Source organism: Cyprinus carpio, chromosome B2 (genome assembly GCF_018340385.1).
Source record: "Cyprinus carpio isolate SPL01 chromosome B2, ASM1834038v1, whole genome shotgun sequence".
Taxonomy (NCBI): Eukaryota; Metazoa; Chordata; class Actinopteri; order Cypriniformes; family Cyprinidae; genus Cyprinus; species Cyprinus carpio.
Window position 1 is genome coordinate 23,324,956 of NC_056598.1, and position 15,489 is coordinate 23,340,444.

General features: G+C 40.1%; 1 protein-coding gene across 2 annotated transcripts in view; it reads right to left on the bottom strand.

Annotated features, from left to right (window-relative positions):
- Positions 1 to 15,489, bottom strand: part of LOC109111127 (ephrin type-A receptor 4-like) — a 39,008-nt gene that overhangs the window by 22,770 nt on the left and 749 nt on the right. For both annotated transcript variants that reach the window (XM_042718727.1, XM_042718728.1), the window contains exons 2-3: positions 14,792 to 14,859; positions 11,781 to 12,444 (exon numbers count right to left, since the gene is read on the bottom strand). In XM_042718727.1, the coding sequence (XP_042574661.1) occupies positions 11,781 to 12,444; positions 14,792 to 14,859 (732 nt within the window). The remainder of the gene's footprint in view (positions 1 to 11,780; positions 12,445 to 14,791; positions 14,860 to 15,489) is intronic.

Below are 15,489 nucleotides of genomic sequence, written 5' to 3' on the forward strand. Positions count from 1 at the left end.
ACACACACACACACACACACACACACACACACACACACACACACACACACACACACACACACACACTCACATTATCTCACAAGTTACAAGGTTCTTGTCAGAATATCAGGGACTTTTCATGACATTTATGTAATTTATAGTCTTTTATGCAGTTCTTTGCTTCCTCTTGTCACTTCACAGGCTTATTACTTTACTCTTAACAGACTGTCAATTCTTAAATATTATTTATACTATATTCTACAGAACTTCCACAAAATTCCCTGCTTTTACAAACACTGCTTTTACTCTTATCTGATGCTATGCCTGAAGGAGCTGAGAAAGAAGTACAGCAAAAAACAGAACGAGAAAAAGAAAGACGATTGTCATCTCTGCCCTCCAGCATGAACACACCAATTCCCTCATTGATCGGTTCCCGCCTTCTGCTTATTAATTACATCTGCAGTGACTGATATACCTTGATCCACTCGCTGCATGCAAACATTCCTCATCGCCGCAGCATGAGTGTGTGAGATGATGCCGTGATTGATGTGGCTCTAACCCCTGAGAAGCTCGTTTGTCAGTGAGGGGCCAAGCTGCGTCAAAGCTTACTGGCTTTAATCTCCATTTATTCGCCTAGGTTTTATTTATCGCTCTTCTGTCTGTCTCTGCTTCGACGTACCCTTCCTTTGCCCTCTCTCGCTCTCTGATCCCCACAAACCTGTCAGAAGTTTCCTCAAACTTTTCTAAAGACAGTCCCAAGGTCTTACCGAAGTAAGGTATGGAGGTACAGCTAGAGGCGAACGTACACAAAAGACGTGTGTTAACCTTTAAGTGCGAGAGCTCCGCTCTGAGGTAAATTATTACGTGGCCATCTGCTGTACAGAAGTGTGTGTGTGTCGCTGTGTTTTATATAAAGAGCTGCGTAAAGCTTTGAAGGAAAGGCAGAAGGGGACAAAGCAGCATAGACAACAACTCCAGGGTAAGTCTTTCTGAATCACATCAAGATCCCAGCCAGTGGTTTGGATCTGATAGACAGAAACTCCACCTACACACACTCACGGCATTTCAGGAAGGTCTTTATGAAGGGTTGGCTCAGGCAGGTGACAAGAAAACACTCTTTTCTCCGCTTAGTCCGCGGTGGGGGTAGGGACAGTGCAGCAGCAGGGATGTGGAGGTGAAGTCTTTCTGAAATGCAGCTCATTGTCTTGTCTACTGTCCTTTGAGGGGAAGGGACAGCTGAGAGAGGCAGGGGGCCAAACGTCTCACATTCCTAACAATTCCTGCATAGCAAACAAGGAGTGTGTGTGTGTGTATGCAAAGGCAAGGTTCATCTGACAGATGCAAATTAAGTCATTACTCATCCTCATGTCGCTAAAACATTTAGGGTTAGATATCTACAAACGTTATGTAGCAAAATGTGGTACAGACCACAATTTAAGCAATTAAGCTATTGTCCTCAATATTTTCAGTTTCAGACAAAGCTACTGTATCAAACGTCCTCAAAAAACTATGAATATAATGTACTAGTGTTATGAATTACTTTTATTTAATTGTTGTTTTTAACATTTCATGGAATTTTGTAAATTTTGTGTACATTGTAAATACCATTGTACTGGAACTTATATGCCATGATATTTGCATTAAATTTATGCATTTAGCAGACGCTTTTATCCAAAGCAACTTACAGTGCATTCAGGATAAAAAAATTTTTACCTAACATGTGTTCCCTGGGAATTGAACCCACAACATTTTGTGCTGCTAACACGATGCGCTACCACTGAGCCAATACTATATTCATTTAGTTGCAATGCAACATTTCTATTCTATTTTTAAGGTGCTTGCATTTAAGTTTATCTTTTTAAGTACATTTTATATTAATATTATATTATATTATATTAATACATCTTATATTAATATTTTATTTCAGTTTTAATTAATCTACAACTACAAATATATATATTTTTTATATTTAACAATAACAACTGTTTGCATTATACTCCAACCCTCACAAAACAACAACAACAAAAAAAAAAAGTACTTTGTTGGAACTATTTTACAGTGATGCCATCAGATGGTAATACTATGGTACATTCAAATATACTATGGTACTGTTATGGAATTAACATGATAATCATTTGGCATTATGGTAGTAGAATAGTACTTTTGTTTAAGAGCATAGCATATCAAGATACTTCCAAAAATATGGTACTACTAAGGTAAAACCTCTAAAACCATGGTAGTATAATTTAACATCCCAGGTCCAAAAATTATTTTCTCTTCACTTATTACATTCTCCTTGACTTTATTCAGGTTTCTCTCACTCTCACTTTCTCGGGCTTTTGTTCTTTTTTCATCACTTTCACTTTTTTCTCTGTGTCTTTTTCCACTACTCACTCATGGTCATAATTGCCTCACTTCAGAGGGCGCAGAATCATTGTCCCCTCATTGCAAAGCCAACATTTTTCCCCTCACTGCAAATGCTCTGGCCTGCAATTGCTTTTCTGGCACTCCATAAACCACCCCCTTCAGCCCTGTCTGTCTCTTTCAACACATCTCAGAGGCAGGATTACTCTTACAATCATTAGCAAATAGCACTCGCTTCAAGCAGGCTTGGCAGTGGGCTCTCTCTGGACTGCTATATTAAATTCTGCAGAAGGGGTCGGGGCGGTGCATTCGGCGTGAACCCTGTCTAAGTGGTGCTCTCTTGAAGAGCTGATGGTGCCGAGAACGTCGTGTCCCGTCCACTTGTTTTGTTCAGTGGCCAGAGAGCAGAGACTGCAAAGGGCTACTCTCAACTGGGACTCAGCCAGAAGCAGTGGGACATGCTTTGATGACTCATGGTGAAGACAAAAAGAAATTCTCCAAGACAAACCCCTTAAGAAATGTACGTTTTAAAAAAGAAACTAAAGTTTAACTGTGGTGCTCATGTGAAGAACGCAAGTTTGAGTTTTGCTCCTAATCCTATTCTACTGTCCGTTCCTGATGACTTCCTGTTTTTTTTTTCTCTCTCTACTAAAAATCTAAATTTGGTAAGTTCCAGCATCAGTTTTCCAGACAGCACCTACGCTAAATTTAGTGAACATGAACAAATGAAGTGAAGGTCTGTACGGTGCTGGTTGATGCCAGAAAAGGTCGTGGCCTCCGGGTAGAGATATAGCACGAGAGAGAGATAGAGAATGAGAGGGAAAGAGAGAGAGAGAGAGAAAAAGGCCCTTATTGATTCTAGGAGCTTTTGACATGCTAATGTTCTCGCTGTCGGCTTCAGTCCCCCACCTCCTCTTAGCCAAGGGCCTTCAAAGGGAGGCTGCCACACAAAGACAGGGAGAATGCACTGCGCTGCCCGTTGAATGGCCACCCTCTCTTACCGAGCAATCTGTCCCTTAAAAAAACTACCAAGAACAGCTCATGACATGGAGAACATTGCAGTGGAGAAACATGCAGACTCTTTAAATCTCAAACGGAATGGATAAAATCTAACGGTTTGATTACATGCATCAAATCAGAGCCAAAGAAAGCAGTAACAACTTACAGTAAAAATAAGCAACATTAAGACTAGAATTTTTTTCCCCTCTCAAATGAGCCAAAATTTGACACAGCGCAAGAATTCCTCAGACATACTGAATGCACATGCAAAGGGTTATGGGTTGTGGTTACTGTGAGTGTGCGGCCACAAGCTCGTGCCTCGGAGCAGAGGTGTGTGTGGACGAGGTGGTGAGCGAGAAGAAAACGTTTCTGGGTTCTCGGATTAATGTCCAGGAGAGGATATTAAAGGGTAAATGTGTCAACACCACAGCAACGATGAGTGAAGAACACTTCGCAACAGTCTCTTTTTCAAGTTACTGCTTTGTTTTCAGTCACGTGTTTGTGTTTGAAGGTTAAGGAGTTCAAATATAAATGAGAGAAATGCATCTGTGGTTAGATTGGGAAAGTCTGTGTGTACACACACATAAATGCACTGGGAGTCTGTTGAGAGTAACATGCTCAGCTTATTTAAGTAAGCCACATGTGTTAGAGGAGGCCCACAATATTGTAATCCTGTTAAAGGTCGTTCACATGCCATGAGGAGTGTGTGCGTGCTAATTATAAAATGCATGAGTTTGGTTCCTTCCTAGCTGATCGGTTTAAACATTGTGTTTTATTAATTTGTTAAGAAATCTTCTCCTGTAGTGGGTGTTTTATGCCCTATGATGAAGGTCACTTTATTTGCATGAAAAAAAGAACTTCTCAGATTACAGTCTTCTTTCTAGTGAACACTTCACTAGAAAGTGTTCACCTGCTATCACCTCCTCTGAACATGACAGAACATTGGTATTATTACTGTGCAATGTTGGGGAAGCCATCTGAAACTTGATCTTGCCAAGGTGCAAGTTACTCATGATTTAAAAGAGGTTAAATTGCAGTCAAGCTATCATAAAAAAGAGAAAGAGAGAGAAAAGAAGTTTGCGACACAACAAACTATTAACAAAAAGTAGCTAACTACACTGAAGCTATTACAGAAAGAAATATCCTTAAATATCTAAAATTACATTATATTTTTAAGTAAAAGACTTTACAATTATAGTTTGATTATAAAATTTATGTGAAATAATAATAATCAAATAATTAATGAATTTATGTTAAAATAATCCCATTTCGGATTAGGATCGTGGTTAGTGTGCCGGCATACAGTGCAACTGCGCTCACAGAGAACTGAGTTCAATTCCCATCTTGAGGTCCTTTGCCAATCCTGCCCCCCTCTCTCCACCCAATGCTTTCCTGTCAGCTCTCTACTGTCCTTTCCCAATAAAGGCAGAAAATGCCCAAAATGATAATAAAAAAAAAAAAGAAATTAATTCAACTAAAAAGTTACTTTGCACATTATCATTCTTTTTCTACAAAACAGAAAGAAATTCAACGTGACAGCAGTACAGCATTTTGTCAAACTAAACTGCTTCTTGTTGAAAACGTTAATGAAAATTTTCTGCTGAAAAAGCTGCAATGTTTTGAAAACCGCTGAACTACTGTCAAGCTAAAAATGTAGCTAAGATTTTTCTCCTCAGGGACACTGAATTACTGTGATTTCACAGTTACATTTTACCGAGAAAAACTTCTAAGCAACAACATGCAGCTACATTTCAGTGCTTCTATATAGGGCTTCCATTCCTATGTTTCAAAATTCCTTGGTGAGATTTATGTCTACAGAAATGCTTCAGCAAATGCTCTTCATCTTTGCCTCCTGCTTTCCCTAGTCTTTCTCTCAGTGCTAACAAAGACATAAAGTCAAAACTAATTGCGTTCAGTAACAAACCGAGTGGCTTTTTCCACAGCAGCTGGTCTGAGAGAGACCAATCCATTCTAACGAAAACCCCAGGAATGGAATAAACCCTCAAGTCTAATGGCGAGCATTAGCCATGCTTCAACCTCTCCAAATAATTACCAGTATTAATGTGCATTGTGAAGTCGCCGCTCTGACCCCTCCGGGCTAATCACTAGTGTTGCCTTGCATTGTGGAAACAGGTCTGCCGACCCCCGAAATAATCCCATTACTAAGTCTGTCCTTTCTCCAGCTCCCGTTCTCGTAGACAAGCTCTCAGCTAATTGACATCTGTTAACTGACGTCCTATCTAGAAGTGCCGAGAGAGAGTTTTGCGAAGAGCACTTCAGTCAGGAATCCCTGAGTATGCTGCCGAGTATGCATGTTTGTGCAATGGAGAGTTCGAAAAGTGCTTTTGTGCACATCTCTGAATAACATTTCTTTCATTCACATTTGCATATTTACCTAAGTGAGAAAACACTAAGTCACTTCAGTTCTTGTCATTCACAGTGCAGAGAAAAGGTTTGTCATTTAGTTCGAGTTGCTTGCAAGAAGATTAATTTGTGACATCAATCATCATGAATCAAACCATTCATATTAGGCCTTCATAAACACTTCATTAGTAGAAAAGAACAACTGCATTCATGGGCTCCATCTGGTGCATTTGTACAGAGAAAAGTTTGGCAGCATCCTAATCAAACCCGAAAGACAAAGAAGCGCAGCAGCCATGCTGACTGTAAAGTTAACCGTGCCCCTCTTGCATAAAACAGGTCAGCAGCTTCAGCGACTCTTTCAGAAGAAAATGATGGCTTGGGCCTTCCTGCCTCCGACACAGCCTCAGGTCGACCTATGACCCTATTTGGGTGGAAGCCAACTTAAAGGTTTCATGTATGGAGTGGGAAAAGAGAGGAGCCAGGGACTAAATGATGGGGAGGATCGCTTAAAGTAGCTGGGTTGGTTGCTCATGTCCACTGTTGATGGACATCTTGTCAAATGAACACAAACCCTTTGGCATGAAGCATGTGTGGAGAGCAGCATCTAAATGGATGCTAGGTTAATTAGGGAGAATGGGAGGACAGACCCTCGAGCAGTGAGTCAATAAGGCTCATCCACTCGAAAAGATATTTACCCTGGCATGCGGACGCTGAGACAGCGCTGTCCATACCTCTGTACCGGTGATGCTAAAGGAGATCTGTGCTCAGCTCAGCTCTTCTGATCTAACGGATCCAGACCGCCGGTAATGAATGTGTGCCAGACGGCGTAATTAAAATATAATTAAACACCAGAGAGATGAGACTACCGCTATCAGATTTTCTCAAAAGGGAACGGGGGCTAGTTCACATTAGCAAAAAAATGCTTAGTGTGTAGTTTCAACAGACTTTTTTTGGAAATGCTGTGAATTTATCAAGGACACTGGATAGTTTCTACTTAATCTGGTTATTTCAGACATTCTGACTTAGAAAAAAAGATGGTATCATAGTATGGTACTTTGATATATACAGTGGTAGTATACAGTATTTGAACAAAGTAGGGACAGCCAAATTCCTGGAAAACACAGACAACAGCATAAGCACAAACAGTTTGACTAGTTCACATTAGTATGTAGTTTCAACAGCCTGTGAATTTATCATGGTAATACAATATCAATATTAAGTGAAAATATCCAGATATGTTACCTTACAAAGATGTAAAATGATGGTATGAGAATACAATTGTATTTTGATGTATACTATTGTTCTGAATGACTAGTGTATTCAAACACCACTTAAACGCAAAATAAGAAGCGGACATTTCTGAGGACAGGTTCCTAGAAACAGCATCTGGTCACCCTAATTTACAAGATATTTCGAAGCGAACCATGGTAATTCCACATTTTCCTTCATAATCTGTACATTTGTCACCTCATCTTAGTCCTAAAATAGCATTAGCATGGGTGCAAACAGTTTGGCTAATCTGCATTAGCAAAACAGTCACAACAGTTTCAACAGTCTCTGCTGAGAAATGCTGCGAATTTATCCGTTACGTTAAAATACTAAAATTAAGCTTAAAATACAAGAATACAGAAATTACAATGATCTTACAAAGGTACAGCTATTGCATCAGAAGGTAATACCGTGGTACTTTGAATGCTGTGATATCAAATAACATTTGAATGAACGCTAAAAAGGGCATTTGTCACCTCATATATGACCTAAACTTTATTAGCATGAATGCTAACAATCTGTTAGGAGGGGGGACAGTCACCTCCGTCTCTCACCCTTCCCTCCTATTCTGTCCTTCAGGTCGTTTTCCACCCCCGGTGCATCCATCACAACATGACAACTGAAGGGCTGTGAGCTGTCAGGGGAGCTTCCGTATGGGAGCACCGGATGATGACAGACAGGAAGAGGTCAAGGAGAACAACACACACATGAGCAAGCAATTGCACACATACAGACAGCAAGAGAGCGACGCAGATAGACTGGATCATCCGAACTCTGCATGCGAAACGCGAACGTCAGACTCGGCCGATTCAAAAGATTTGGATTTAATCACGCGAATCATATTATCCTAATGATTTCAAACGTATACAGCACACTGCTATGATCACAGAGCGAAGGGGATGGACCGAACCTTCGCTCCCTCTCGCTGAAAGGACGAGCCGCCCATTGTCTTTGAGAGACAAGTTTGCTGGCTTTGCATTTCACGGACGAAATATGCAAATAACGTATTTGTTTGATATCAAAGGGCACCTCTCTCCATCTCTCTCTCTATTTCTCTTTCCCGGGACAGCTGACAGTCCATTCAGGGGACGATGGAGGGGCTCATGGGGGAGAACTGAGGAGGATCGTGACAGGAATCAACATATGTGCTTGCCATCAAAAGCAAAAAGGAAGTGATGAATATTCATAGGTAGGAGCATTTTGGCAGGCGGCGACTATTGTTTAACAAAGAAAAGAGCAAAAACGACACAGCTGAGGATGATGAGTCTCATACACCTGCTCATAATTATGACAGCAATGAGATACACATGCAAGCTTTTTCTAATTAGGCACACAAACAACCGCATACAGGTGTTAAGGTGCAAAGTTTACACCGGGAAAAAAAGCTGTACCTCAACAATAACACATGAGAACCAGATCAATACCTCTCCTCAAGTACACCAATTTGCTTAATGTATGATTAAAGCTAAAATGTACTTTTGCTCGGTGAAGTCGATACAAACGGCGTTCTCTTGAGAGTCTATCTCAGTGTACATACATAAATAATGCCTTGTCAAGCATCATTTTCCTTCCAGTTACACAAGCCGCTGTCTGTTCTGATTCAAAGAGCAGTGTTTCATATTATCACACCTTCCCATCATGCTCTAGTTTTCAAACCCTTTATCCTTTCTAATTACTTAAATATGCGTGAGTTGTTTTACATTAGCACCCATTAAAAAATAATGTGGCAGCATCATGGTTGAATGATGTATCAGATGGTAATTTGATATGCATTATCGCACTCGTATTGCATGGTACATCAAACAACACCATAGTATCACTTACCAAAAAGTATCATGGTAGTGCCATAATTTATTAGACATGGTATTACCATGTTTTTTGGACATTTGCCACTTTTACCACTTCCTACTGTGGCGGTACTACTGTGGTGCGGTGGCTTTGACATATACCATGGTGCAGAAATTCATTTACTATGTTACTTCCATGATACTGCTATGGTGCATGTGTAAAATACCATGTAAATATTACAAAAGTACCAAAAATTACCATGGTGCTATCATGTTTTTTTGACATTTTGATAAGTAGTACTAAGGGAACTACTATGTTTACAAAATACTATCATGAGGAATAAATTTTTGCAGTAATACCATAGTACTTTTTTGTTAGGGTGTATTAGTCAAAAAAGCTAAAAACTCACTCGAGCTTGTTGGATTTTTCTCCATGTTGTCGTGCTGTTTCACTAAACTGTGTCTACAGTGTAGTGAAACACTGAGAGTGGGCTGTCATTCTCCATTACAGCCTAGCACCTCAGCGGGCTTTTACACGTCTCCAGCTCACCGGACGCCCACTAACAAGCGGAGATTTCCTCTCTGTCCTCACCTCCTACTCAACACAGCAGATGAGCAGTGAGAAAACAACAAACTCTTATAAAGAAGAAAAGACACTGAATGCTTTGGCCAAGTCTCTGCTCCATTCACCAACCGAACGGCGGCTGTTTTGTGGCCTTCTCTTGCTCTTCCGTTCTTGGACCTGTCCGTCTAGGCAGCAGCTGTCAAAATTTTGACGTCTTAATAAATCTCGGCCATGACCCCCGTCTCTCGGAGAGGAGAAGAGGATAAAGCCAGGGGTCACCCCTGACCCTGTCTAGTGTTCCTCCCCTCTCGCCCCATCCCCGATCACGACATCCCAACAATTGGGGAGAGGCTCCCATTGAGGCCTTCTGGGGTATTGGGGCTTGTATCCCTTATCTTCAATGGGCTTTTTTCACAAGGTCCTCAGGACGCCCCATTGAGAAAGTTCTTGGCCTCTCCTCCACCCTCACATTGAAGGTGAACCTCTGCATCCCTCCCCTGGCCTGGGCTGCACACACAGACTTATTAAACTGACAGTGACTCGCATCTGCATGCTGGGAGAGAAAGCCACCTTTTGAACCCGCTTCAATGAGGAAACAACTGCCTGTTGCCTTGCTGAAGACAGCATGTGATGGCTTAATCAGCCATTGATGACAGGCTCAAGCTTCAATAAGACAGATATAAAGAAGATGGTCTAAGGATATATAAAAAAGGAGCCTTGGATGTTTACTGAAATCTGGATTTGGCTATGAAATACTTTATGAATTGCAATTTGTTTTTATTGGTCCTTTTTCACGCTGATACCAAAGCTCAACAATAAGTTTTTTTGTTTTTTTTGTTTTTTTCTGCTGGTATTTTTAGCAATGCATTTTTTTTATTTTCTACATTGTTTAATTAAATTCTAAATTGTATATAAGGTATTAAAACAGACATGCAAGATCAATAAATGTAAAATTGGCCTGAAAGAGCAATGAGTGATGGTTTTGTTCAACTAACCTGAAACTCTTGGCCAGCAGGCTATCCTTATATTTCAGTCCTGTGCAGACAAGTACCCAGAAATTAAACAAATTATCCTCTACATGCCAGCTTTTGGGACTTGAGGGTTTTTTTTTTTTTTTTTTTTTTTTTTTTTAATTGATGTGTGAGATGGGAAATGAAACCTGAAAACTTTTGCTGATGCCAAACAACAGAAATATTAAAAACCGCCCTCTTCCAAATATCTCAAAGTAATGAAATCATCACTGCAAGCCCTGAAGTGATTTAAGTAAAATGTTCCACCAAATGTCTGTGTGGAAACGCTGTTCTGCTCTCAGTAAATCACAGCCTCTTTCCTTCATTTCAACATATCTGAACGGCAAAAGAGAGCAGAGGGAGAGAGAAGGAAAGCTAAGGAGCGAGTGGGGAACCCGGCCGCTGCCAGCGAGCTCCGCTAATAAAAGAGTGGCCAAGAAAAACGGCCAGATCTCTGAGAATGGCCTTTCCCAGTGTACCCCCTTTAACCACCCACACAAGCACATCCACTGAGAGAGATTGCCCGCGGTGAATGCCGACTGGCCCCTTTGAGCCTGCAGGAGCCCTAAATTACAGCCCGTATTTGTCATGCAATTAGCCCGCTGAGATAGCACTCATAAATAAAGGCCGTTAGACTGGCCAGTTGGCCATTTATCACCCTGCTCAAGCGATGACCCTCTTCTGGACCAGACAGAAAAAGAAGAAAGGGCGTGCTCAAACTGTCTACATGCCCTCTGGCTCTTCCTTTTTGCCTGCACTGACCTCAGCATTACCCCAAACAGTATATCACCACTTTTTCCATGCCGTATGGCCTGACTACGGACACTGGGAATCAAAGCCTGCATGGAGAAAGAGAAACGGCCCTCTGGTGACAGAAGCAATCTATCTGATCCTCTCCTTTTCTTCTTTTATCTCTCCGGCTTTTTCAGTGTTTTGCCAATCACGTCTATTTCCTTTAATGCGAACTGAAAACCATCGCACATGCTCTTGAGAGATAGCAAAGGAGAACGAAAGCGAAAAGAGTACGAGAGCCTTGGCCCGTGATCTAATTAAGCGGATTCTGCTCACAAACCACACGGCTGTTGCTCCAACAAAATAATTAGCGCCAACGTTTCTCATGCACAAATCCACAGGGAGGTGTTTTGATATCAAACAGGGCGATTCATAATCATAACCAGACCTCTCGAATAGCAACACTGGCTTAATCCACAGTGATCCTCCGAGTACCCAGCTGTCTACATCTGAGTAAACTCTTACATCCCTGAGGGGGAAAAAGCTCATCCGGGTCAGCTTCTTTTATAATGATCTCATCTTAAATTATAGAATGTATCACTGATGGGCGAGCAGGGTATTTTTTACCTTCCATGTGGGAGGTGCGTAAATCTCGACTGATGAAACGCTCTGTTGGAAAAAATGGAGCGAGGGAGTTATCTGAGCTCTTACCTTGGCATGTTCCTCCGTGTTCCTCATAGCCAGGGTTACACAAACAGTTTCCAATAGGCACCAGCCATTCTCCATCTGCTCCGCAGTACATTTTAGGGACCTCACGTTCCTCCGAATTGTCCACACAGGATCCGCGTACTTCCACTAGTGATGAGGTGTCCGCCCCGGTGGTGGTGTCTGGAAACTGGGCCAGGTTGCGTACGGTGAGAGGGCATTTCTTATAGAAGATCCGTACGGATACCAGAGCGATGCAGGCTCCCACATCCTGGAACGCCAGGTAGAAGCCCTTCCGTGTCAAAATTCCCACATCCCGCACTTCCGTGTTCAGCTTCATGATGCGGTCTCCTATGTCCACCTGCGTGAAGCTCTCGTCGGCCGCGATGGTGTCGATTTTGGTGAACTGGTTCTCTCGAATGTACCGCTCTTTGTCATTGTTGGACTCGTAGTAGTAGAGGTTAAAGGTCTCCTTGCAGGTTCCCATGACTCCTGGCAAGCTGTTGCAGTCACGCAGAGTGAATTTGATCTCGATGTAGACGCGCTGAGCTCCGCCACGGGGGATCCAGTCTGTTCGGAGCCAGTTGTTCTGGTTGGGTTCCATTACGTTGCATACCTGGTACGTCCTGATTGGCGTATTCTTCTCATCCATGATGCTCACTTCTTCCCACTGTGAGAGAGATGGAGGGAAAGACAGAGAGGTAAGTAGGCCTATAGAAATTCTACTGGGGAGACTTTTGTCACAGCAGGTGCACACAATTCCAGTCCCGGTGCTGGAGATGTTCCACAGACAAACAGCTGCAATGATGCAATGATTTCATTGATTACGATATGATAATGAGAATTTAATCACACATCTGCCAGATTCTGTGCACTTGTGTACATGTGCTGCTCCCAAAATTAAAGAGACAGTTCACCCAAAAATGAAAAGTCTGTCATGTTGAACCAAACCCTTATGACTGCCTTTCTTCTTCAGAACACAAAACAAGATATTTAGAATAACATTTCAGTTGCATTTATTTTTTCGTGTTTCACAGAAGAAGAAAAGTCATACAGGTTTAGAAAACATGAGGGTGGGTAAATGATGACGGAGTTTTCATTTTTGGGCAAACAATCCCTTTTGGGCAAGCAGTTTTAATAATCAGTCTTTACACTGCTTTGCAAACAAACTCTTTGGCCATTAAATAATCATTGTTATCGGCATAATATGATTCTTCAAAGCACTATTAAGATCGATTTCTGTACATAAGAATAGCAAGCAATATTTAAGCATTGCTATGGCAACGTGTAAAATTTGATGATCGGTCCCTGTGCATGGGGGAAAGATGTTAGTTTAAAAAAATTGAAACTAAGGTCAAAAAATGGTTTTCACTAATTATACACCATTACAAACACCCTAGTACATAAACCATACAAATGCAATGCCCAGCAACATTTACAAGAACACTCTGACTTCCTGGTCACCATTAATCCCATATTAGGCCATAGTAAAACTATGGGGCCTAGAGTTTAATGCTTCCTGCTGGTGAGAGTTTCAAATGAGACGTTCGCAATGAAGGAGAGTTTTGAAAAGGCCTGTCACGATCTATGATGCTGTCTTTTCTTCTCGCTTTTTTACTCTTTGTAAGTCGTAAGTGTAGAAATCCCAGCTGTCACACCGATAAAGCTGTACATTCGGCCCGTTTGTGTGAGGGAGGGGGCTCTGTCGGGACCCTGTCAATCAAATTGGTCGATGAGATAAAGCAGCAGAGGGTGGGTGGACCACATTTCCTGAAATGCCAAGTTCACCATTAAACCTGAAATCAACCAAAGTGGAACGGAGGCAACAAGGAAACTTAATTGTGGCGTAATCAATCAAATCGCTGATAAATAACTTACGCATGCTCAAGCAGATCGATTAAGATATTTCAATAGAAACATTTTAAAAAATAACTAATATAAAAAATAAAAAATTTTGTTGATGTGATATATTGATGTATGCTATTTTTGACAAATATAAAAAATAAAATAAATAAAAAAATTGGTTAGAACATCCATTTTACACCTACTGCATAATATAATTAATCACAATACCACTAACAATAATACTGACTAAATACAAGGTACTTAAGCTAATTACACATTTAATTGCTATAACTGCATAATAATTATAATCAGGTATGAATATTGGTGTCAAGTGTGGCCAAAAAGTTATTATATAAATTGCATAATGTGTGTGTAATTAACATGAGGTAAATAGCACTGTCCTTTCCAAAGGAAAAGAAAAATATATTTATATCTTTAAAAGAAAAAAAAAAAGAAAAAAAAAAAAAAAAAAAAATATATATATATATATATATATATATATATATATATATATATATATATATAAACACTTAAATATATATATATATATATATATATATATTTATGTATAAAGACTATATGTGAAAAGTAAGATTGTCGTATATGCAAAGTACAGTACACCAAGCACTAGAAAATTTTCGAATTTTAAGATGCCAACCCATAAATGATGTACAGAAAAGAACATTATAATTACGAAGCATAAAATTTCTAAATGAATTACCCTGAGCACAAGCACTTAAACTCAAGTCGTTTCTCAGTCTGTATGAAACATCAAATTATAAGAACAAAGCCATTTCATCTGTCAGGATTTATAATTATGGATGTTTGTATAGGTTTCATTAGTCTGCTGTGCTTCATCTATGCACTAATGCAGAAAATACTGCTTGCATACAGTGTGATGCCTCTTAAGCCATTTTCCATCATTTTTTTTTTTTTTTTGTGAGGTTTTGGCACAACATGAGGCCTTAGTTAGATCCTGTACCTTCTTATATGCAGTGTGGAACAGCATATCCGCTGTGCTAAAAAAAAAAGGTTCTTTTATTTCTCTAGTCTGCTTTTTTATGTGCAAATATAATTTCCAAGACAATAAACATCTTCAAGAGTTGCCGATAGAGATTTATCCACACAAATATAAAAGTAAAAGCAACATTGTCTGTTCTCTGTAGACTCACCCCTCCTTCCGTCGGACTCGCAACCCATTTCAATTCTCCTTGCACAGTTCTTGAGTCCAGCAGTGTCACTGCAGAAAGACAAAATGCCATGAGTCTCTTAAGATGGATCATCAACCTCCTTATGACTAGATCAAACTACCTCTTAAGTCACAACTTGTTTCTGTTGATACTCTGTTGTTCCCAACCGCACAAAGTTATTGCACTCTCCATTTCCTTGATGTACACCGGTTTATGCTTATAAGTCTATTTATTGGATTTGATTAAATATCACAAATGAATATTTGGCCAAAATATGTATTTTATAATTTTTGATTGGAGCATGATTATGTATCGTTTTAATCAGCATTCTAAGTTGGCTATTGTCCAAGCAAATTTAGGTCCTTTGAGAGAGGAAAATATTCAGTGCAATGAACATACAAAGAATACATAAAAGGCTTGTGTTCACATTTTTTAAGGGTTTCAGAATTTAAAATGAGCAGACGGCAGACGCAATAAATGCAAATTTGACTATATATATATATATATATATATATATATATATATATATATATATATATATAAATTTGCGTTTGTGGTATATTTAATACCACAACAAAGCCCTAGTATAATTTAAATTAAAAGCGTGCAGTGTAATGCGACATTTACGAGACTGTAAGTCTATAGGCTATTACACTGTATATGTCTCGTACGCGTCTGAA